This window comes from Medicago sativa, chromosome 2 (genome assembly GCF_051527215.1).
Source record: "Medicago sativa cultivar Bolivia chromosome 2, Bolivia_mono, whole genome shotgun sequence".
Lineage (NCBI taxonomy): Eukaryota > Viridiplantae > Streptophyta > Magnoliopsida > Fabales > Fabaceae > Medicago > Medicago sativa.
The window spans coordinates 15,537,753-15,563,448 of NC_140750.1; the positions used below are offsets into that span (position 1 = coordinate 15,537,753).

Below are 25,696 nucleotides of genomic sequence, written 5' to 3' on the forward strand. Positions count from 1 at the left end.
GTGAAAGTCGAAAAATTGTGAAAGCGAATCCTCCAGACCAAATTCTGACAACACTTTTATTATTATTTGTTTTTGGAAACAAAAAAGGGATGATTGAATATAATAATAAAAGACAATAAATTGAATATTTTATATTTTTTTATTCTTCTCATAAAGATTTTCTCTGTCTTAGAAAAGATGCGTTTGACTTTCTAACTCTTTAAAAACGCCCACATATAAAAAACCAAAGGCTAAATACTAAGCCTTACCTGAATCATTCATTCATTCATTCAGCCTCCCTAATACTTAGCCACATCTATTGCATGCTCTCTTCTTCATCTCCTTCTTATTCTCTTCTTTCATTCACCTCTAAATCTCACAAACAATACCAAACCAAACCAAACTCTCTCTCACACAATATAACATCATCAACAACAACCTTAACCTTATCAAAAAGCATCTTTTGTTATGGCTGTTGATGCTAGTTACATGAATCTATTGCCTTCTAGCCATTTACTCACAAACAGGTACTATATTTTTATCTTTAAGGTTTGAGTGCATGTTTGTATCGTCGGTGAGTTTGTCAGAATCATGATGAACCCACCGTGTTGGTGGGTTTGTCAGAATCAGAATCACGATGAACCACCGTGGTTTCAGTTAAAACTACACTTTGTAGGTTTTACAAAATCAAAGTGTCATTGTGCTTTTGTAAAACTCACCGTGAATCCAAACACAGACACTTAATCATTAGAATCCATCGACGGATATTTCTAACGATTAAGTACAAATATTTGCCTTTAAAACGATTATTTTTTTAAAATATTTTTGCTAATACATATATATTTTTTGATTTTTTTTTTAATACAGGGAAATAATCAAATCTAATCAACATCATTATCAACAACAACAGCAACAAATGTTGAACTCTGAATTATACAATGTTCAGATGGATTCTGCTGTGCCTCTTCCAACAACAATGCATGAATCTATGTTACCATTTTATCAATCCAATGTTTGTGATCCAAACAGAGCTGATAGTGGTCTTACTTACAACAATCCTCTTCAAAGAAAACGTTCAAGAGATTTTTCAACTGAATTGGTTTCTCTACCACCTCATCAAAAGAATAGAGTAATCTCATCTGAATCATCATCATCATTTGTTGATCAAGTTCTCTATCAATTTCAGAACCAGCAATCTGATATTGATCGCATCCTAGCTCATCATGTAATTTTTTTATCCTTCACTTGTTTAATTATCTCTTTATTATTATTTTTTAAAATATATATTTTCTTTAAAAAAAATTGTGTTTGAAAAAGAAAAAAGGAAACAGTTGTTCAAACTTTAATGTTTCTTTCAAGTATCTAAATTGAGTAACTGATAAAGGGTGTGAGAAATTTTCAAACTTTGAATGAAAATATTAATGGGGTGTTTTATATTTTCTAAAAGGTAGTTAATCCGTTTTTTTATTTATTTTTAAATTATGGAGTGGGGTGTTAATGATTTTGTGTAATAATTGTAATTTAAGTTTTTTTTAACATGCGGAGAAAACTTAAATAGGGTACTATTCTTTTCCGTTTTGATTATCATAAAAATAAATAAATTATATTTGGGGTTTGAATATATAAACTAATAGTCTATAAAAGGATAGTTTGAGAAATAATATGATTTTTTAATTGTACATTTAGCAAAATTAATAGTAATTAATTATTATTTTTAATTATAGTGAGTTTAGATATTTTTGCTAATATTTTTATGGAAAGATTTTTTCTGATAGTAATTGAGAATAGTCAGAAAATATTACCTGTACTATTTATGTGTAATTAATATTTTTTGTTTTTTTGTGTTTAAACAGAATGAGAAAGTGAGAATGGAGTTAGAGGAACAAAAAATGAGGCAATCAAGGATGTTGGCATGCATGATTCAAGAGACAATAGCAAAGAAACTTAAAGAAAAAGATGAAGAGATTCAAAGAATAGGGAAGCTAAATTGGATGCTTCAAGAAAAAGTCAAAAGTTTAAGTGCTGAAAATCAGGTTTGGAGGGAGCTAGCACAAACAAATGAAACTACAGCCAATTATTTACGTAACAATTTGGAACAAGTTATGGCACATGTCAATGAGGGACATCATCATGCCGCTGCGGCCGAGGATGACGCTGAATCGAGTTGCGGGAGTAATGGTCCGGCTGACGATGGTGAAGACACCGCGGCGACTGTCGGTGGTGGTGGTTTGGTTAGGATGTGTAAGAATTGTGGGGTGAGGGAATCAGTTGTGTTGTTACTACCTTGTAGGCATTTGTGCCTTTGCAATGTGTGCGGGTCCACTGTTCGTAAATGTCCAGTGTGTGACTCTGGCATGGATGCTAGTGTGCATGTTAATCTCTCTTAGAACAACAAATTTACATTAGGGTTTAGTTTAGACCATTACAAATCAGACAAAAAAAATTAGGGTTAGTTTTTTAGTTTTTTTTTTTTATCATTATGTTATTACAGTTAGGACAAAAAAAGAAAAAAAAAAGGAAATAGATATTAGATTTTTTTTTAATAGAAATATTTTAATTTGTTTATACAGATTTCTTGTTTTTTTTACTCAACGTATTTCTGTTTTTTTGTCTTTTAGATAAATTATTTGATTTTGTTTAATAGTTATAGTTTTTTTTTGACAAAGTTTAATAGTTATAGTTATATTTGCCGGATGCTAACATTAATTTACATTATCAATATTTACTAAAATCAAGGTTTTTGGTTCAATATACATCAAAAATAAAAATAAAAATTAGAAAGAATTTTTTTTTGACAAAAATATTATGATCACAATGTCAATGCGTGTTAAGAGAATTGAAAAACTGCTCATGACTTCAATTAGAATAAAATAACGGAAAAGGAGATAATATCTAGACATTTATATCTGGTCAAAACAAATAAAATATGAAGTATTTTTTTTTAGGGAAAATATGAAGTATTTATTCTGAGTATCAAAATAAAAAATAATAATGGGTACAAGTATCAAAATATATTTTAATGTCTTTAAAAAAAAATATATTTTAATGATTCAATGGAGGTAGTATCCCTTTTTTTTACAAGAGGATGTAATATCTATTTGTTATACACAATCCATATTATTTTTTACGGTAAGATCAATTATATATATATATTTTTTTTGAATAAATTAGATCAATTATATTTATTACTATGCGTATGTCCTAGGTCATATTCTCCCCTTCAAATTTAATTTTTTTTTTCTTCAAAGTATACATATACCATCACATATTCACACACACAAAAACACACATATATATTTGTAAAAAAAACACACACGCACGCACATACATATCATATAGGATAATACTTGGGTTATATGAGATATGTATCTATATTATTTTTTAACAAAGAAAAAGGTAAAGTGTCAAACTTGCCCATATCTTTTTTTTGTCATAAAACTTGTCCATATGTGATGAGTAATAAATAAATAAACCTTAATTTGAATGAATAGTTATTAACGTTGGAAGGATTTTAAAAGAGAAAAATAGGAGTGTGTTTTTGGACAATAGTGAAAAGTGGTGGGTGTGAATAGAATATAAAGGTAAAAGGACAGTGAAGGGTGTGATGATATGGTCGTAAGTGGGTATCAATTTTTATGGAAACGGCTAAGACGAGTGGTTTGATATTTGTTTGGTTTGATTCATTATTTTGGCTTGGAAAGGGAGCAAAAGTCATAAAAGTTGAAACACACCTAAAATCCTTATAAAGTGAAAGCAAACAAAGTAATTTAGTCCTTAGAGTGGAAACGAGTATTTTTCATTTTTCATAGCTAGCATAGCATGGGCAAAGTATAAAGTTTTAATGTCAAATCAGCATCATTGTTTCTTGTACCACACTGCCTTGGCTTGCACCATTATGTATGGGAATAGGAATAGGATGCTTCCTCTCTCTATCTCTTTTTATTTTGTTACTCACCCTTTTACCTCTTTATTTTTCCCCTTTTCTTTTTCGAGTAAAATTCTTGTCCCCACTCATAATACCAATGCTTATTGTTGCACTTTCACAACCTTGCCTAAAATAACAATATTTTTAAAGGGATACTATGCTAGATCGCTGGATTTGGTCTCTTGATCCAGATGGTGAGTACACGGTGTGGGGTGTGTACCGTCTTCTCACTGGTGACAATTCTCATCATGTAGTGGAGGTGCCGGATTCCGTTTGGCAGCAACATGTCCCTTTAAAGGTGTCGGTGTTCGTTTGGCGGATGCTTAGAAATCGATTACCTACAAAGGAGAATTTATGCATACGAGGTATAGTTTTCCAAGATGCTCAACTTTGTGTTGGTGGGTGTGGTCAAAGACAATCTGTGACTCATCTTTTTTTTGGATTGTCTGTTGTTTGGTTCGTTATGGCATCAAGTTCGCCATTGACCGTGTTTTGACCTGGCTCATCCGGTTTTTTTATCATATCATTTTATTCAGCTTGGCAATTTAGCTGGAACATTGATGACATGTCATCTTACGTTATCTTACATTGATGACATGTCATCAAAGGAGAGGAGTATTGGATCAATTGCCTATGATTTCGGAACATTTGTAATGTTTTCTATATATGAGTTTGTAATTCTATTCTTTTTGAAACATAGCAATTTTAGGGTGTTCTTGAAGTAATTCACGAATAAATCAAGCAAATCAGGCAAAGACAGACATCCGAAGATTTATATGGACCTTGGGAAGATGAAGAATGAAGATTTAAGAGGCCTCAGAAGACTTTACAGAGTGAGGAATTATGTTCCCAAGTTCCCAAACATCTTACAATGAAGAAAATACCTCAACAAGCGAAGAAAACAAGAAAAAGGAGAAAACGCACAGAAGCGGCCGACGCACCAAAGGGGATGCTAGGCGTCCCGGAACAAACACACTAAAGCGCCTTGCGCATGCCAGGGGGTGTTGGGCGCCTCAGCCTAGCAGGCACGCGCATGGCATCAGGCGCCCCGTTTCTTGAAAAAAAAGTCTCTTTTCGTGACTTTTTTGCCCCTGGATTTAGCCCAAGTTAGGTGGAAATTATCCCTATAAATACTGCATTTCTCATTCACAATTTCACGTTCAGAACTGGAGCAGTTCAAGAGGAAGGCGATTCTAGGAGCCAAGAAAGAGTTCTATCTTCTCCTGTCTTTTCTAGCGTATGTTTCTATCTTTTTGTATTTTGTCTTAGTTATCATGTGTAACTAGATATTTATAGGCTAGGGTTCTAAGATGAACCTTTATTTGTTTTGTTGGATAATTAGTTAATATTAATGTCGTTTATTTCAGTTTATTTTAGGTTCGCTATTAAGTTTTATTAGAATTAATTTACTCTAGCGCAGTGCAACCTTAGATTAGGTACTTAGGCTGTGACAGGACCTAACATTGCTATTACTGTCTAGATACTTATATCTTGATATTTTTATCCTTATACTAATAACTACTTGTTTAGTAAGTAAGTGATTAATAACAAGACGAAAGATACTGAAAGCGAGTTGACCCTAGTAGTAAGTACTTAGGATGTGACATTATTAATACTGATTAAAATCTGATGAACCTAGGATGCAACTAGTTATTAATTTGGGAAACAAGCACCAAGGGGAGTAAACCTAATAAGACCATTATCCTCGACCTCTAGGTAAGGTAGACACTAATAGGGCTGCCCGTTTGTAGAACTACTTAGGGGAGAAGGATAGTGTGCTATGAGTGTCCTATGATTAATAGATGGGAAGACCTTTGGGAACATTGACATTCGTTGCCTTTGGAAACCTAGGAACGCCAATTTAAGTTTATATTTCAATTAGCTTTGAATTAGCAAGACCCCGCACGTAAGGATCACCGTGCGATCAGCAGGTGCAGCTAGCCATCGGAGGGATAGACCTAGATCAACCGAGATAGTATAAACCTCACACGTAAGGATCACCGTGCGATCAGCAGGTGCACTTTGACAACCAACTAGATTGGAATGTCCCAACCAAATAAATAGGAGGTATTCAAAGAATCATAACCGCTGCTTACTTTTCTGCAACCAAAAACAGGTAACATGCTATGTTTTAAACATATAAAAATTGCAATATCTAACCCTTAACTCTTTTGTTTTATATCGTCAACTTAAAATAAGTAATGCGAATTGTTTGGACGAAACGACAATCCCTGTGGTTACGATACTCTACTTATCACTTTATTACTTGGTAAACAATTTGGTACACTTGCCTAATCCGACCATCATACATCAAAAACGAAAATTTCAATTATATTTTTTATTTGGTGTGCTCGCACTTGGATCATTTGAAAGGAAATGAATAGTAGAATTTTCAATAACAAAGAATGCTCGACTATTAAGCTTTTAGATAATGTTGAGTTCCTTTCTTTCTGGTGGTTAAAGACAAAATTCACAAACCTTACTTCCGAGTATAATAGGTGGCGGCTTAGCCCTCTACACAGTATGGGGATTGAATGATTTCTGTTATTTTTTCTCTTCTAACTTTGTTGGATGACTTTGTATCTTTTGCTCTCTACTTTGGCACACCTTGTGCTAAGCTGAGAGTAGTTTGGTTATAGTATATTTCATTTTGGCTTCTTAAAAAAATATATTTTTATTAATAAATTGAAAAGGTTATAAAAATACTAAGTTGTGGAGAAAAAAAAATTAAAGACATGGTAAGAGACCAAATTAATTTCTTACTATATCTTTAATTTATTTATTTTTACAAATATCATGTCTTTAATTTTTTGGTCAACAACATAGTACTCCCTCCGTTTCAAAATGAGTGTCGTTTTAGGTGTTTACACACATATTAAGAAATGTAATGATTAAGAGAAAAGAATTGTTATTTTACCAAATTATCCTTATTAACTATTGGTTAGTTTTAAAAGCAATACTTTGGAAGTAGTGTGCTGAGTATTAATTGGAGGGTACAATTGAAAAGAAAAAGTTATTATTGCATTGAAAACTGAAAGCGACACTCATTTTGAAACAATTTTTTTTGGCTAAAGCGACACTCATTTTGAAACGGAGGGAGTAGTATTTTTCAAACTTTTTGAATTTAAGATAGTATTTATTTAAAAATATCATGTCTTTAATATCATCTCTTACAAAATCAGTGCTAGATATTATTTATTACTATGTCTTTAATGTTTTGTTAACCACTTAGTAGTAAAAATAATAATAAAAAACTTATTTTGCAATGATATATAAAATTGGTGTCTTTGTTTTGTCAAAAATATATATATATATATATATATATATATATATATATATATATATATATATATAAAATTGGTCTCTTTGTATAAAAAAGTAAAATTGGTCTCTAACAAAATTAGAGACATTTTATTTTATTTTATTTTATCTAATTTTCAGTCAATAATTCAACTCTTTCTGGCAGGGCCGTCCCAATAAAATTGGAGGCTCGGCTCTAATATTAAAATGGCCTCTAATAAAAATAATTAATAATAATTTAAACAATTGAAAATTAACAATAAACATTATTTTGATTTTAATTTGTTTTGTTGAATTTTTGTTGTTGATAGATGTGTGGGTTTGGCCTAACTTATCTATTTACTCTTTATTTTTGTCAAATAATATTTGTTTGATTTAGACCTACATAACAAAAAGAAAATATTATCCTACATCCCAACAATTATACTCATACCCCTACAAATAATCGAGGCCCCCATAAATTGGAGGCTCGGCTCTGTAGAGCTCCTTGCACATGGCAAGGGACGGCCCTGCTTTCTGGTAATCAAAAACTTATTCATCCATATGATATTTAGCTCTATACATCCGATATAGAACTAAAAATATAATTTTGTTGCTTAGTAGTAATTGATAAATATCTTCTGTGTAAGGCCTAACTCAAATGATAAATATAGTTATTGCTAATTAAGCTGAACAATTGAACTCATGACGCCATAGTTGTGCATATGAGTTTGAGACGGTAATTGTCATATCATCTATAAACAAAACAATACATATTTTTATTTCTTGTTCTGTTTGTATATTCGTCTTCACTCATGATGTTTTTTTTTTTGGATACTCCAAGATACTATCCGGCTTGAGATCTATTGTTTTTAGGGATTTTATAGTTTCTTTGTTATACTTCTCTGCTTGTGTTTTGATGTTTCTTATTTGTTTCAAGTTTGTAACCGTAAGTGTTTGTTGAAATGCTTAAGAATGACTCGTTTAATCGGTACTATATTTTAAGTAAAAGACTTATGGAAGTTATCCACAATATCATAATTCTGTAAGTCTCACGCAAAACTTGTTAACATGTTGTTTGATTGGCCATCTAAAAGACCACATATAATCGATTTGAGGGTATATCTAAAAATAAAAATAATAGTCATTCATCCAATACTTATCGGTTGCACTTGTAACACCTTCCCTAAATTAACACATTTTTACCTTTCTCTAGTAATCAACGTGTATGAGTTTAGTGCTTGGTGTTGTTTATGCATTTAAATTTTGAGGTTACGTTTTTTAGAAAATAAACGAATATGGTTGCCCATATTCTTGTTGGAGGCAATTCATGTGTTTATCATTTTTTTTTTATACCAAACTTATCATGGTAGCTTTGAGAGTGTTTTTCCTTGTATTCGTTCCATTTTTTATTTTTGGTCAAGTCATTTGAAGTTATTTAATGATATGAATTAAGTTTGTTTTTTCAAAGAAAATTGCCTTTTAAATTTTCTATTAAAATAATTAATTGTGGCAAAAGTCAACGACAAAATAAATAAAATTTATCTATAACAAAATCATATGGACATATATTATTATTTTATCTGATTTCAATCGACAATTCAACTTATTATTTCCCATAAAAATAATCAACTTATTCTAAAATTTAAAATACATAGCATATACAGCTAAAAACCAAATTTGAAATCGATTACTTTTTTTTTAATAGAAAAATTTTGTTACTTAATTCTAATAAAATAAAAGATTTGACTCGGCTGATAGACTTATTAAATCATGATCAAATACATGTACATAATACATTTATGATAAATATAAAATTACATAAATTTAAAGTAATGACCGTAATATATTAATATATACCAATTTTATAGAATTACTTCAAGAGATTCATTTACAAATATAACTATTCTTTTTTACTAATATTTATTTTTTCTTTAAACTGGGATACATTTTTTTGTAGGAGATCTTAAAAGGGATATCAAGCACATAATTAACACATGAAATATATATTGTTACACCTAATTTATTTTATAAAAATAATTTTTTTACTAATTATGTAAAGGAAAAATATGTAAAAAGAAAGTAATGATTAGTTTATTCTTTAGGAATTCAAAAGATTAACCCAACCACCATTTAAAAGAAAATATATATTGACCCCCCGATAATATATATTTTTCTAAAAAAACTAACAATATTTAAAGAAAATATATTTGGGCCAAATGCATGTCTTCCCATCCTAAATTTTTTTTGAACAAACAAAAATGGTATCGATATATATAATAACAACTGCAATTATCCCCGCACAAGGTGTGCTAAAAAGGATAACCAGTTAATAGTAAGTACAAGAGAAAGTGCTAACCAAAACTAAACAAAAGCAGAATGTACAAGCAAACCGGAGTTACTAGTGGATGCCCATACAAAGGAGCGGTGACTTCCACCAGTCATGATAGCTATACATAAAAGTTGCTTGTTTGGATTTTAACCATAAAAAAGATGTCAACTTAACCTTGTCGACAAGTTGAAAAGGTGTCAAAGCCGTGTTATTAAACACACGGTCATTCCTCTCTTTCCAAAGAACCCATACGGTGGCAAACCAAATTATTCTAAAAAACATATGAGAAGATCTATGCAAACCAGGCATTTTGATAAATTGAATAAAATGTTGAACTATGTCGCCATGTGCAACGTAAGAAATACCAAGCCAAAGCCAAACCCGAGACCATAATGAACCGAAAATGTCACATCCCAAAAATAAATGATTTGCTGTCTCTGGACTTCCACAACCAGTCACACAAGCCGCTGCTTCTTGAGTAATAACCCTCCGTCGAACCAAATTATCCTTCGTTGGAAGTCTATTGCGGAGTAGTCTCCACACAAACACCGACACCTTAGAGGGAATCTGCTGATGCCAAATGTCTAGACCCTGGTGACTGTCCCCCCTCTCGGACATGGTAGTAAGGAAGCGGTATGCCCCCCTAACCGAATATCCATGCATAGGATCTAACAGCCATCTCCAAGTGTCCTTCACATTTTCCTGAAAAACAAAGTTATGGAACAGCATAATACACTCCCTCACGCTCTCCTCCTCCCAAGCAAACAAGCGGCGACGCCACAAACAACCCCTCCCTTCAGCCGCTCCCAAATCCCTCCACATCTTCTCCACCGAACACTCCTTGTCAACAGACAAATCAAAGAGGCGGGGAAATTTCGTTTTCAAAGGAATGTCCCCCACCCAAATATCATGCCAGAAATAAGTACCCCTCCCATCTCCAACCACCCTCCGAATATTACTATCAAACCACCTACCAACTCCCTCACCAACCCCTTCACGAATCCTACACACAGACCTCCACCAAGCCGAACTATGGCTATCTCCCTCTTTCAACCGACCTCCCTCCTCACCATACCGAGCTTTTAGAACTCGATACCACAAACCGTCCTTCTCAACCAACATCCTCCAACACCATTTACCCATTAACGCCAAATTAAAAGCACCTACCCTCTTAACCCCCAGCCCTCCGTCCTCCTTTGGAGTACAAATGGACTCCCACTTTATCCAAGCAATTTTCCTAAAATCCTCACCTCCCCCCCAAAAAAAATTATTAAAAATAGTTTCAATAGAAGAGATTATACCTGCAGGGGCTTTGAAAAAGGAAAGAAAGTAAACTGGCAATGAGGACAGGACAGCTTTGACAAGGACCAAACGACCACCAAAAGAAAGAGACTTATGATTCCACGACGACAAGCGCAAGACAAGACGATCAACCACAGGTTTCCAAAAAGAGATTTTTCTAGAATCACCGCCAATAGGCAACCCCAAATAAACAAAAGGAATGGTACCTTTACGACACCGCAACATCGTAGCAGCCTCTGACAACCAAGAATCAGGAATGTTAACACCAGTTAGCATACTTTTGTGAAAATTCACTTTGAGACCCGATATCTCCTCGAATAAAAGCAACACCGATCTCATAGTGCGGACATTTAACCAACTCTTCTCGGCCATAATTAACGTATCATCCGCAAACTATAAATGCGTCAACCGAACCTCGTTATTGGCACCGATACCGTACCCTGTAAACAACTGCGCCCTTTCAACTGTATTCATGAGCACATTAAGACCCTCAGCCGCTAACAAAAATAAAAAAGGCGACAAGGGGTCACCCTGACGAAGACCCCGCTCTAAAGGAAACTCATCCGTCGGACTGCCATTCACTAAAACAGACGCTTTTGCCGTGCCGACACATTCAAGGATCCACTTCCGCCACAGCCGTGGAAAATTCATATTTGCCATTACAGAATCCAGATAACTTAAATCAACAGAGTCATAGGCTTTTTCGAAGTCAACTTTGAACAGAAGAAGCTCTTTTTTCAACCTAGACGCTTCATCGACTGCTTCATTAGCAATTAGAATACCATCCAAAATTTGTTTCCCTTTAACAAAAGCAGACTGGGCTTCAGATACCACACTACCTATCACGGACCGTAGTCTGTTAGCAAGAACCTTAGCAAGAATCTTATACAAACTTCCAACCAAGGAAATAGGTCGGAAATCATTCAACCTTTGCGGACTATTTACCTTCGGTATAAGAGCAATAAACGTGGAATTTAAGCCCTTCGACAACTTTCCATTCCGATGGAACTCAACCATAAACCTTAACAAATCCTCTTTCAATAGACTCCAAAATTCTTTTACAAATCCAAAGCTAACACCGTCTGGACCCGGACTCTTGTAACTGTCACATTCCCAAACAGCTTGCTTCACTTCCTCTAAAGTAAAAGGCTTCGTTAGAGACCCAGCGTCTGCAATAGATAATTTTCGAAAATTGAGACACTCAACACTTGGCCGTACCACACGCCTAGCTTGGAAATGATTTGAAAAATAATTAAAAACTGCCGCACGAATAGCTTGAACCCCCTCAACATTGCCGCCATCAACAGATACCAGATGAATAGTGTTGGTGCGCCGACGTTGGGACATATAACTGTGAAAAAATTTGGTGTTTGCGTCCCCCTCCTTCAACCAATTCATCCGCGATGCCTGCCAATTAATACTATGTTGCATACGAGCCAAAGAGTGAAGCGAAACAGATAAATCATGAAGCTCCGTAACCTCCGTATCCTGAAGATCCTCAATTTCGGCCTTGGCATCTAAAACAGAAATTTTGTCTTTTACCGTCTTGATTCTGCCCTCCATATTTTGAGCATGTTGCGAATGCCACCCCTTTAGACTTGACTTAATCATTTTAAACTTCTGCTGTAAAACAAAACCGGCCCACCCTTGACAGTTAAAACTTTCCCATTGCTCACGCACAAAGTCTACATAACCAGGAAGTTCCGACCAGCATTTAAGCATCCGCAAAGGCCGAGGCCCCCAATTATTTTCGTCAACGTGCAACATCAACGGAACATGATCGGAGAGTCCCCGTTGATAAGCAACCTGAGTACAATGAGGCCAAGTATCACACCATTTATTTGACAACAAAAAGCGGTCCAAACGGCTCATGGAAACACCATCTCCCCTATACCAAGTAAACAATCTTCCACAAATAGGCAAATCAATTAACAGACTATCGTGAATGAATCTGTTAAAAACCTCCGCATCCCGTTGTCTAAAAAACATGGCCCGACCCTTCCTTTCATCAACTCCACGCACTGAATTGAAATCCCCACAAACACAAATGCAAACATCATAATTATTCTGAATATGCAATAACAACTCACCCCATAATAACTTTTTAGCCTCCATGTCACACGGTGCATAAACATTGAAAATAACAAAGTCCTTGCCAGTTAGTAACTCCTTACCCTTTATTACCAAAGCATGATTGAAAGTAAAAGAAGATATGACATCAATCCGAGAAACATCCCACACCGTAACCATACCACCAAAAGCTCCTACGGACGGTTTATAAGAAAAATTATGCACACTATCACCCCATAAAGACTTAACCACCTGTTCATTCATGGATTCCATTTTTGTCTCTTGTAAACACAAAACTAAAGGCTTTTTCTCAGACACTAACCTCCGCACCTCCGCCCTCTTCTCACCACCTCCTAACCCCCTCACATTATAACTAATAATCTTCATTAAATCCTCCGTCACCTAACCCGCCTCTCCACCACCGCCCTCAAGACTCACCCACGACACCCTCAACACCCACCTCCGTCTCAGTAAGCTTCTCGAAACCTCCAGCTGCCCTCCACTCTCTCCTCCCATCCCTTGATAATAAGTTGAAGCTATTTGATACTTCACAATTCACCTTAACCCCCACCACCTTCCCCAACTCCCTAACATCCTCCTTAACCTTATCCTCCTTGCCTTGTAAATGCATCCAATTTACCCAATCATTAGTAGCTGGACCTGAACCTGCTGTTTTAGAGGACTTAGAAGAATTTGATGTTGAAGCTTCCGAAGGCTTGGAAATATTGTGCGATGTCCCCTTACAGTTCTTGCGACTTTGTTTCTTTAGCAGTCTAAGAATCTGTTTCTGATCAGTAGCCGGCAAACGTGCTATTTTCTTCAAAAAACCGGCTGATTGAATTGCCACTCCACCCTTGTGAACCGCTGCTGGCTTGCAGGACTTAGCTGAATGACGGCTTGATGAATTCAGCTTGCTCGTGATAGCAGCGTCCTCCTTACGTTTAGAGGAAAACACCACACCTCCTTCCGATATTGGTTTATTGTTCTCCATCCAATCTAAACTCCACGGACCATTCTTGATATGAGTATTCGCCAAAGTGTCAATTAACGGTTGCTTGCTAGACAAAGAGTCATCTACTGGACCTGCTACAGACTGTACCGGTTGTAAAATAGGGGAAAGTTTCACCTCAAAAAATTCATTTCCAATCCCTTGATCAGCACTGTTGGGCGCTGCATTCATTGCACCAGACACCACGCCATTCTTCTCATGTTTGCACCAATCATTTTGCAAGTCAGTGACAAGTTCATCCAACTCCCATTCTCCCTGCACCTCATCCAATCCTTCAAAATTATTTTCTTTTGGCCCCTCTTCCGGTGTTGGTTCCACTTCACTTTCCGTCATGAAAACATCCTCGCCTAAATTACACCCCCATTCTTCCACAATTTTAATAGCATATTTCCTCTCATCGACAATAAATTCAGACAACATATTCACTATTTCAATTTGTGGTGTAACAACAAGAACACGAGCAAAATCTAAACGAGCTTTATCTGCAGTGCACTCATCAACATAAAGAAAACGTCCAATACTAGAAACACAAAGTCTGAAAAAAACATCATTCCATGCATGCACTGGAATACCATAGAGACGCAACCAAGCACCTCGTTCATATCGGACCGATGCCTCTGACCATTTATGGAAATTAGAAAATAACATACCGAAGAAGTCATAAGCACGATCAAGAACTGTAGAAAAGTCTTCTCCACCAGTGCAATTGAGGAGAACTCTGTCGCCCCCCAAAGGAATAACAGTAACATTTGGAAATCCAGCATCTTCTATACGTTGTTGAAAAGACAAGACTGAGTCCCCCGCCTTTATGTGAGCAACCATGCCGGTACGCGCCCATGCTCTATCCTCCTCGCAAGAATTAAACACAGGAAGGAACTTTGTTGCCAGTTTTTCTGTTGGTGCTGAACCTGTTTTCGGCAACACATCTGGTTTTACCTCCTCCAATCGCAGATTACCTTTGCCACTCCCACTAATCACCTCCGCCTTCTCCCTCACCAATCCAGCTTTCCACTCCGCCCTCGAAAACCCGACCACCGCTCCTTCCTTCATAAGTTTAACTCTCTTTGTCTTCAGCGAATCCGTCACCGGCACATCAACCGACCCCACCGCAACCTTCTTCTCTACACCTTTCTGAACCTTCACCGTCACATCCTTCGGAACTTCGTAGTTAGCTGACATAACCTTCGTAGGTACTGCCGTAACGTTCTCAATTCCAACCTTCATCACCTCTGCCTTTTGTTTCACAACAGGAGCGTCATTGTGTGCGAACCTGTCGAACCTTGCCTCTTTTGCAAAAACACGGCGATCCCCCATCCATACAGTATTCAAAGCTTGTAACAGTTTATTTCTATTCTTCACATTAGCAAACCGAATGAAACCAAATTCCTGACCGCGCAAATTTTTATGACGTGCCACATACAAATCAGTAAGAATTCCGCAAACTTCAAAAGCTTGACGTAACCGGAATAAAGGCAGACGTTCAGGAAAATTTGTAATATAGAAAGAAGCTTTGCACCCAAACCTGCTCTCAATCATGGATACATCAGATGCGTGCCATTCTGCAGAAGCTACATGACCTCCCACAGAGTTGAAAATACCATCACCATTCCTAACCCTAACCTCCTCCCGTCGCCTATCGACAAGATCATCCTTGAAACCTCTGTCTGAAACCTGAAGCCGATGCTGACCATAACCTGTTGCCGCTCCCCGCTGACCGTCCGAACCTCTTGACCTGTCCCGTCCTCGTCGAACCAGTTCCGTCGCTTTCCTCTTCCTAGACCTCACTACAGTCCAATCTCCCCTATCCCCCCTATTTCTGCCACCCTGGCTGGACCCCGATCCCCCCCTTGATGTCTCTCTGCCGGAGAATAGCTCCGACGCGGTTGCCCAAGGCTAGCCCTAGAGTTTCCGCCACTCCTACGCTCAAAGCCTCTCATTCTCTCTTTAATAAAGAACTTTCCCATCCTAAATTATTGGTTGGTTTCTCATAGGTTACATCAATTGGAGGTATCTTATTCAAGTTACCGTTGGACACCAAATTTAAACACTTATCTCAATTGAAATTCAAATTTAATTTGGTCCTCCGTGTTGTGATGAATTCTAACCCTTTCATTACATCAACCATGTTGGTTGTTGGATTAAATACTGTTCTGGACCGGCATAAAACCTAATGGGAAAAGTCCAACAAAAACGGGCCAATATAGCCAAACTTTACATCTGAGAAGCACCGCAAAGGTGCACGCTAAGCCTCGTGCACGTTGTCACACTAGATCGTGCTACGTTCAACCATCTTTCAGGAAAATGGATTGTAATTTTCTGTAATATGTTTTGCATAGAAATAAAAGTGGAATGTATATTGTAACATGAGAGGAAAGACAGAAAGAGTAATGTAATTTTAGCATCCCTTAAAGAGAAGAATATGATTCCTTTTTATTTAAAATCAAACTAATATTTTATTTGTAAATAATTATTTATTTTATTAAAAAACTATACTAGTACTAGTTTAAGCTCTTTGATATATACACACACACACACAGATATATATATATATATATATATATATATATATATATATATATTTTGACAAGTGATATATATATATATATATATGTATATATATATATATATTAGGGACTAAAAGTGGAACGAAAATTTGTATAGGAACTAAAACGAAAATCTAACATATTTATAGGGATAAAAAATATATTTAACCCTAAATATTTCACACACTAAATACCCTCCCCCCACTTTTGTCATTTTAGGATGTGTTTGTTTTGCCTTTAAAAAAAATGATTTTCTTTAAAATAAAATTAGAAATTTTTAAGAAATGTTAAAGCTAATTTTCGTCTGTTACCTGTCATAAAAATTATTTTTTAGTAAAGTTTTTTAAACTTTGAAACTTAATTTATTTGTTTTTAGACAAAATAATTTTTTTTAAAAAAAACTATTATAAACAGTCTTTCATTTTAGGGTTAAATATGTTTTTGGTCCCTATAAAATGGCGACCTTCTAAGTTTAGCCCTTACTTAATTTTAATAGCTTTTTTAATCCCTACAAAAAAAAATTTACTTATAATTTTAGTCCCTACTAAAATAAATTTTGTTTAATTATCCTTAAACTCTTAAATTTTTTAACGATTCTTTTTATACAAGTTTAGAACACTGTGAAAGGTTCATTTACTAAAATCTATAATTTTTTAACATGAAATAAATTAAATATGAATTTTTTAAAACGACAAAAGTTTAAGATATAAGTAACAAAAATATGGACGTAGAAATCAAATTTTTGCGAGATTTTTTTTGGAGGACCTTTTAATAATGTTCTTAACACGCCTGTAAAAAATTGTTGAAAAACTTAAGAGTTTAAGCATAAATTAAACAAATTTGGATTGAGTAAGGACTAATATTGAGTACAGAAATTTTTTGTAGAGATTAAAAATGCTATTAAAATTAAGTAAGGACTAAACTTATAAGGTTGCAATTTTGTAGGGACCAAAAACATAATTAACCCTTCATTTTAAGGTTAAAAGTAATTTAATAATTTTTAAAAAAAAAGTATTATAAACAGTCTTTCATTATAAGGTTAAAAGTAATTTTCTTGACGAAATAGATTTTTAAAAAATCCAAAAGAAACACTATTAAAAAAATAAAATATTAAAAATCCAAAACAAACTGCTTTTAATCTGTCAAAACTTATATGATTGCAAATATTATTAAAGTCCAATTCCTTGATAGTAATAATATGAGTTAGTGACCCACATGTATATTGATAAACCAAAAGATGCAGGTAGAGCCATCCTTTTCAGTCTTCTCTCAAACTTTATCTTTTATCTTTTCCCAATACACAAACTCTTGTCTTGTGACTTGTCTATCACAAAAAAGAATAGGAAAGTATAATTTTAGTTGTACTTCTCTTCTCAATTTAGGATGGAATGATTAAAAATGTTCACACATCTTCCTCTTTCTACCCTTTTTCTTCTTTCCTATTCAAGTGCCTTTTGATTCTTTTTTCTTTTACTTTTCTTATTTTCTGTAAGTCTACCACTATATTTATGCTTTTTACTTTTTAGAATAAAATCCATTCTCGTGGAATAGAGTAAAAGACACTCTCGAATCACTTTAAATCTGGTTTGTGGGGGTGAATCACTTGTTTTTTCCTCTATCACTTTTATGGTTTTTGTTAATTTTGATTCTACCACTTTATCTCTATTAGGGGAGAAAAACACACATGCATGCAGTGTCTGTTTTCATCATATTACCCCCTCTCGTGCAATCAATATTTCTTATTGTTTCCCTACTTCTTTTAATTCTCTTATAATATAAAACACTAATTTTGAATTTCTTAACTTTTTACAAAATGACATACACTATTAGAAAAAATCAATAAAACTAGGGCAAAGGCTAGCGTGGAAGAGCAGAACAGTTTATAAAGAGAAGGTCTCATATAAGTTTATAAAGCATGACACCTCCACCTTACACTTCAATTATATACGAATAAATTAGCAAAATAGAAATGGTATCTGAGTTTATCGATTCAGGTCATGACGACCACTTATATCTATGCACAATCCCAATAGTATTGATCATAAGAAGTATATTGAAAAAAACTCAAGTCCTACCTAGAATAAAATACTAACAAATGTCTTTAAAGTATTGTTTGAACAATTAAAAATAATAATATTTATCTAAGAAATTGTATAAACACGTGTTTGACTTGTATTTGAAGATAACTTTTTTTCGTGGGTTGTTTAAACAATGTTTTAGGGTAGTTGTTAACATGATTTTAGTCGAAAACACGATGATAAACTTTCTAGTTTTTAACCTAATCTAGTTTGCTTTATATAGTAACTTTAGAAATTTGTAGAAGCAGTAGGATCAGGATGGTTCCAATTATAGGTGGTAGGAAAGTGGGTGGAGTGGTGTCCAATTGAAATGGAATGCTACAACACAACACAACAAGGTGGGGTAAATAAAATGAAATGGCAGTACTGTACTATTGACTAAATGTAATGTAAGATGTTGTTGGGCATTTAACGTCATCATGTGGGAAGTAGAGAGTGAGACATGAGAATCAGACCCATCTGATCTGATCAGTAGTCCCACTATGTACAGAAATTGATGGCCTATAATTGTAGTTTTGCCTTAGCTTATGAACCACGTTCGCTCCAAAACAATATAATGTCACACCCAATTCTGCGACATTACATGAATGAATCAATGAACATCATCATCATAAACAGACAACAAACGATATTGCAAAAAAGTACTCATTCATTCATATCGTATCCAGAAACAAAGATCATAATAATGGCTAGTCACTATCTCTCTCTTGCCTCACAACAATGTTACTCTATATCATCATCATATGTACTGAATTTTTCATGTCACGTATCGCGAACCTGAACTCGTACTACATACCAACGTGAATTGCGAATTATATGATGATGATTGAAGAAATGGATGATGTAGGCAAACTGGCGGCACATATCGAAGATAAAGTGACGTGCAAGAAATGCTCATTTGAAATAGTGCAGATTTGACATCCGGTGTTGGATTGACTCGAATTATACCTTTTCGGAAAGCCTCAGAGCTCACGAGCATAACTCATGGCTTAGCCGTGATGTGGCTGAAAGCCCAAAACCGCATTTTTATTATTTCAGCAAATTTATTATTTTTCTGTTTTGTTTCAGTTTATTATTTTTTGGCTCATTAGAGTTTGTTATTTCCCTAGTATTTAACCAGAACTTTCGTAGCCTAAGATAGTTTTTCATTCAATAAAATTATCGAGAACTTTTCTCAATTCTGGTGGATTCCGAAAACCCTTATTTGATAAGTTTGTCGCTTGCAACTTGTTTGTTTATCTTTTAGGTTTAGCGCTTGTTAATCATTGCTTCCCTTCTGCATCAATGGAGCATGTGTTCTTAAGACACAAATTATGAAATCCTGTTTTATAATTAAATTTTTAAAAAGTACCCTAGATGTTCTTAGGTATTTGTTACTATCATGGTATACCAATTACTAAATGAGATAAGAAGTGAAGGAGTGTTTTTCCTCAACAACAAAAAAAGTGAAGGAGTGTTTTGGATTGAGGTGGTCCTACTATTGCACAATGGAATCAATTCATTTCTACCCACACGAGACCTATTCATTTTTTATTCATTTCTTGTTGTAAAATTAAATTTTGGAGTAATAATAACTTGGCATAGACTGTGGAAATAGGAAGACTAGAACAATGAACAAGTGGTTATGGAGAAGAGTGTGGATAAATGGGAAGAGTCAGAAGAGAACGTGAAATGGCAACATCTGAGGACCACGATGCATTGGAAGTTGAAATAGTGAATAAGAAAGGAAGAAACAAACAAAAGGAAAGGAATTAGATTAGCAGAAAATGTACGTTAGAGTAGTATATTTCTGTCAGTCTCAAGGTTATGAAAGTTAAGTTAGGGTAATCCCAAATATACGTCTATCATAATACAACTAAGTCTTTGGCGTGGCATAAAGCTATCAATATGGACAAATTTTGTAGAACTAGTAATTAAGGTATTTGTATTTATATGTTCTTTTGACGTGTGCAATTTTGTATACCATACAAATTATTGACTGTCAACTTTTTGTATTCATTAGCTAGTTCTTGTTTATCATATAAATTGACATTATGCAATGGTTTTGATAAATGTATTATTGATGCGAAATATCAATTTAATTGCTAAGACTAATGATAGATAAAGAATTTAATCACCACTTTTAGCGAAGTCTTTCATTCTAACCACAATTTTCTATCTACGAAGTTACAACTTAAAACACTGTTAAGGGATTTGAAGTACATTCTACACGGATCAATATAATGTGTGAGAAATCGCGTTTCCAACACTATTTTCGCGTCCCAATGACACTTCAACCTGATTTTTAAGTGGCTGGAAATCCTGGCATCAGCCTAGACGTGCGTTTGATGGCTGTTAAACGCAGTTCCAAACGCATCAGAAGTTTTCGTGCAGTTACCAACTCAAAAGTTCATATATGATATCCACACCTAAATTTGGTTTTTTATCTACAACAATCTTTATCAAATTTATTTCATCTTTTGATGGAGAATTCTAATGAAATTTTTTTCTTGAAGCTGAAAATTTATTTGTTACTCCCTCCGTCCCGTTATATCTGAGCCAGTTTGGTTTTTCACACAGATTAAGAAAAATGTATAAATAAAGAGGAAAGTGAAATATATTATATTACTAACCCTACCTTGGAGTTTGGGTTCTATTTAGCCTTAAAAGTAGAAAGGGCCACGACAGCATGATGATGACAATAATAAGAGGGTGATATTATAGTACTGCTGCTGCTGCAACCATGGGTTATTATTGTTTTGAAAGTGTTGGCAGTGAGTGGGGTTTTTTCTGCTCATCTCATAAACACTCTCAAGTCTCATCCTACTTACCCATTCCCAAATCCAAATCTCCAACACTGCCCCATTGTCCCCACCATCCATCTGTGTTTGTGCCGCTTCTCTCCTTTCCTTGTCCATCACTATCCCACTCAATTAAACATATATAGGACCATTTTCCCAATCATATTATAAATTGATGAGTTAAATAAAAAAATTTGATCCGATAGTCAAATACTAATTATTTTTTTACTAGAAATTAGTTATTTTTTATTTGGTATCCTTAAAGAGTGTTATGATAACATTCATTAACAAGACCCTTAATAATATAGTGGACTACAATACACTCCTTCAATTTGATTTGTCCGGTAAAGAAGGATGAATGCAACGATGACGGTGCGGTGCTCCGGCACGGTGGTGGTGCGGTCTTCACGGTAGAACAAAGGGTGTCTGCATGCACATTAGCATTTCAACGCTCAAGTCAACGTAGAAAAAGAGGTTGAATGTGTAAAAGTGTGTGGGAAATGAATCATACCTTGAGGGTGACGTGGAATTACCCTTATATAGGAGAAGGAGGCGCTAACGGATTACGTAAAATGTGACGCTCATCAGGGAGCCGTTGGAGGCCACATGTATAGTGCAGGAAGTGCGGGGGCATGCTTCAGTGCGCTTGCGTACACGGGGACTACCCAAGTCACAATGTCTTGCTCTGAGGGCTTCGTGTCCACGTGTCTCCGTAGAATTGGCTTTTTAGCCTGTCTAGAACAAATTTCATAACAAAATTAGATATTTACTTATTCTAAATTTATAAGTGTAAATTTTAGATTTGATAAAAATTTGATGTCAATTTTTTTTTTCTTTTCTTTTAGATGCATTAATTCTATCTCATGGTTATCTTGTTATACTTTAACACACTATGTATAAATCTATGAATATATAATTGAATGGGTGGCAACGGAAGTCACATGCAACCAAATCCATAAAATTTAAATGGAAAAGAGGGAGAAGAAAACAAAGTCATTGAATGGATTGACCTTAAGGAGCAATCAACATTTTCAATTTCAACAATGATGAAATTCAAAGATAATGGAAATGGGACAAGTTTGGGTCATATCTTGCTTTCACTACGTTGGTTTCATTATCTTTCTCTATTTAATTGAGACCCACTTCGTTTACTATTTACACCGACACGGCTTCAACATCAACTTTAGTAGTAACGTTTATTTTATTTTTTATGAAAACTTTAGTAACATTTTGCTAGATAAAGTGTCAACCAAGTGCATTGCATCTATTCCTTCATATGTTCCCACACTATTCCACTATTTTATTCGTTTTGAAATATCACTAAACAAAATTGTTCAAATTCTCTAGATAATAGATGGATATTGGAGTTTGTGACCGTGTCAACAACGTTCATGAGTAGAGCTAGTTGATAACCGTGTTGAAGTTTGGAACCAAGGAAATTGAATCACAGTCCAACTATCCTCATAATTTCTTAAGGCTGCATTGTCGCGAAGTTAGGACCCGATCTACCTTGAAGGACATAATATAAGGCTGCATTGTCAATATAAATATTCAACCAAATTCATATATGTTCAAACATACATTCGACACAGTCGAAATAGCAACACTTTAAATACATTCAACTAAATTCATACACATTCATACTCAAACTCATTCAATATTCAACCAAATTTATGACATAAACATTAATATACATACATACGGAACGTGTTGAAAATAACCAAATTTATACATAAATGTTGCGGTAATAACCAAATTTATGACATAAACATTAATATACATACATACGGAACGTGTTGAAAATAACCAAATTTATACATAAATGTTGCGGTAATAAAATACCAATATACATCAAAGTCATAAGAATCGGGTGGAAACATCAAAATACATGGAAAAAAATATTTATATAATCGTCCATCTGCATAACCTGAATACGTCCTCCTCCTCCTCCCACTCCTCACTCAATACTAGGTAATTGGATCCATTTCTTCAACAATCTTATTTATAGTACCATATAAATCATCGTAAGTCGTACCAATTTTCATCTCATCCAATGCCATGAGCCTAACCTTCCTATATAGCTGCAAAATATTCAAAGTTTCATTGACATTCTCCTGCTCTATTATAACCTCCATATTTATCGGCCTAAGCAGGAGCCAATAGCATGGGATGAGAGATCTTCTAGAACCAGGAAATATAACCTAAAATGGCTTGCCGCATGTCTTCAGGTACAACATGCAACAAGTAATCTTGGAATGTCTTATATATCTGAAAGGCATTTAGCTCTACAGAGGGGGTGCCTTAGAATACGTCTATTAGCAAGTGGTGATGGTTCATCTTGTGGCCACACCTGATTCATCTAAAGAACCAACATATTTCTTTGAATGGACGAGTCTGATTTTTTTTGAATCGGCAAATATTATTAAACGTCATCCCTGCAAGACGCAAGGTATGGACGAAACAAGATACAAATGGTGCCGCATATAGATGGTACACCATAACCACCTAAAAACACCCCTGAAGTTAAACCCAACAAAACACATCACCACCTAAAACAACCTCCAAAAAAGCGACCACTCTAAACACGGTATCCACCACCGCTCATCGTCCCAACTCGCCCACAAAGAACACCCTCAAAATAAAACTCCCAGACACCAACACCCAAGCTAAGCCACATATTGAAGAGCACCTAACCGAAGGAACATGCAGCTATCACAAACCTCGCGACCTCCGAACCACCGAAAGAGCACAACACAAAGCCCAAAAACCAACTTGAGTCAGAACTGACTCCCGATCTCGAATCAAAAGTGATCGGCCCACCAGACAATAGAACCAAATCAGTAGGGCACCCCTCGCTCCCGGTACATCAGAGAAAAACCAAAACAAGTCAAACAAATATTGCAGCTAGATCCCGACTCCCGATCTCGAAGCCAAATGAACCAGCCCACCGAAAACCAGCACACAATATGTAAGAGGATAGACGTGGAATGCGAAGTTTAGACAACAAACAAATTAAAAGGTAAAGGCTCAACTCAATGTGACACGCACCCTCCAAACTCCATAAACACATTAACCATCCAAAAAGCACAAACAAGAGTTATTGACGACGAACAAGGACCCACGTAACAGAGGTTGCTTCTAAAGAAAATTACCCCAACAAGCACCCACCTCTTCACTTAAAACACCAACCACCACCCCACAACAACACCCCCACCAAACTTCACCACCACGCATCACCACCATCGACACTGCATCACTACGCCACCAAAACATCATCACCAACAAAAAAGCAGCAACATAACCATAAATATAGAGGAAGGCGAAATCCAACAACAAAACACGGGCAGCGACACCGGTTTGTAGCGAACCCACAACCCAAATCAAATTAAGGCTGCCGCCTATGACAAGGAGAATGTGTTTGTCACCGTAGTAAAAGAGAACCAACGGTGGAGTAAAAATGATGGATCTGAACAACTCTTCCTGGATCCCGACACCCTTGACCTCCTCCCACCACACCACCGCCACCACACAACCTAAAACTGCCACCCAAAAAGTTCACCCCAAAGCACCGCAAAGAAACCACTCATAAAATCCATGAATCCACCTCCCACACTTAATCAGCTCTTGTCTAACAATCATAACAACGCCAGTTCCAAGTCCACGTTATCCACGACCACCCCATCCGAACCGAATGCTACAAACCACCACACACCACTACGCAAACCTGCACAACCACACCAGTACCACACCAAACAACCACGCAAAACCATCACGACAACACCATAATCACCACAACCACACCAGCGAGAAATCACATCACCAACCACAACAACATCCACCTTGCACCACTCTCTCTGTTGTTCCCGATGACGCCACCCTCTACCACCAGAACCGTGAACCGCACCACCACCACCATACCAAAACCAGTGAACTGAACCACCACCCCCATCAAAACCCGTGAACAGTAACACCGCCACCAAAACCACCAAAAAACGTGAACATCAACATAGAGGTCTGCAGACCACTGTGTATGGCACAGTCGACAGCCGTGAACGGGGAAGTAGACAGTCGTGAAAAGGCGCAGCAGTCAGATCTGGAACAGATCGGGACAAAGAAAACTGGACTGGAACAAAAACAGTGAAACTATCATGGAAAGAACCAGGAGTAGAAGAAGAAACCACCACGACACCGGAATTGACGCAGCAGCCTGACCCTTATAGGAGGTGGATGAAGGTGGTGCAGCCGCAAGAGACGCGCGCACCACCCAAAACGGCATCTACATCTTGCTAGCCGCGTACGGCTTGTTTGGACAGAGGGAGAGGAAAACAGCTTCTTTCTAGAGAGAAGGCAGAGACAGATTATTCTAGAGAGAGAAAGATTAATAATAGTTGAAGCTAAT

At 35.7% G+C, this 25,696-nt stretch overlaps 3 protein-coding genes across 3 annotated transcripts; 2 read left to right on the forward strand and 1 right to left on the reverse strand.

Annotated features, from left to right (window-relative positions):
• The first annotated feature begins 246 nt into the window (after positions 1-246).
• Positions 247-2,620, forward strand: RING (SBP (S-ribonuclease binding protein) family protein). Its single transcript, XM_085743314.1, has 3 exons — positions 247-506; positions 847-1,204; positions 1,833-2,620. The coding sequence occupies exons 1-3, from the start codon at positions 448-450 to the stop codon at positions 2,364-2,366; spliced, it is 951 nt and encodes a 316-aa protein (XP_085599440.1). The 5' UTR covers positions 247-447; the 3' UTR covers positions 2,367-2,620.
• A 1,441-nt stretch (positions 2,621-4,061) lies between these two features.
• On the forward strand, positions 4,062-4,400 carry LOC146944922 (uncharacterized). Its single transcript, XM_085747997.1, has one exon. The coding sequence runs from the start codon at positions 4,062-4,064 to the stop codon at positions 4,398-4,400; it is 339 nt and encodes a 112-aa protein (XP_085604123.1).
• An 8,914-nt stretch (positions 4,401-13,314) lies between these two features.
• On the reverse strand, positions 13,315-16,021 carry LOC146944923 (uncharacterized). Its single transcript, XM_085747998.1, has 2 exons — positions 16,002-16,021; positions 13,315-15,754 (listed from the first exon to the last, which is right to left on the reverse strand). Exons 1-2 carry the CDS (start codon positions 16,019-16,021, stop codon positions 13,315-13,317), a joined length of 2,460 nt encoding a protein of 819 aa, XP_085604124.1.
• Between the last annotated feature and the right edge of the window lie 9,675 nt (positions 16,022-25,696).

Bases quoted from the DNA above. Each gene is read 5' to 3' on its own strand.
- RING (XM_085743314.1), top strand. From the start codon at position 448: ATGGCTGTTGATGCTAGTTACATGAATCTATTGCCTTCTAGCCATTTA. The intron at 507-846 runs GTACTATATTTT...TTTTTAATACAG, and splicing joins AGCCATTTACTCACAAACAG to GGAAATAATCAAATCTAATC. The intron at 1,205-1,832 runs GTAATTTTTTTA...GTGTTTAAACAG, and splicing joins ATCGCATCCTAGCTCATCAT to AATGAGAAAGTGAGAATGGA.
- LOC146944922 (XM_085747997.1), top strand. From the start codon at position 4,062: ATGCTAGATCGCTGGATTTGGTCTCTTGATCCAGATGGTGAGTACACG.
- LOC146944923 (XM_085747998.1), bottom strand. From the start codon at position 16,021: ATGGTTGATGTAATGAAAGG. The intron at 15,755-16,001 runs GTTAGAATTCAT...ATTCTCCGGCAG, and splicing joins ATGGTTGATGTAATGAAAGG to AGAGACATCAAGGGGGGGAT.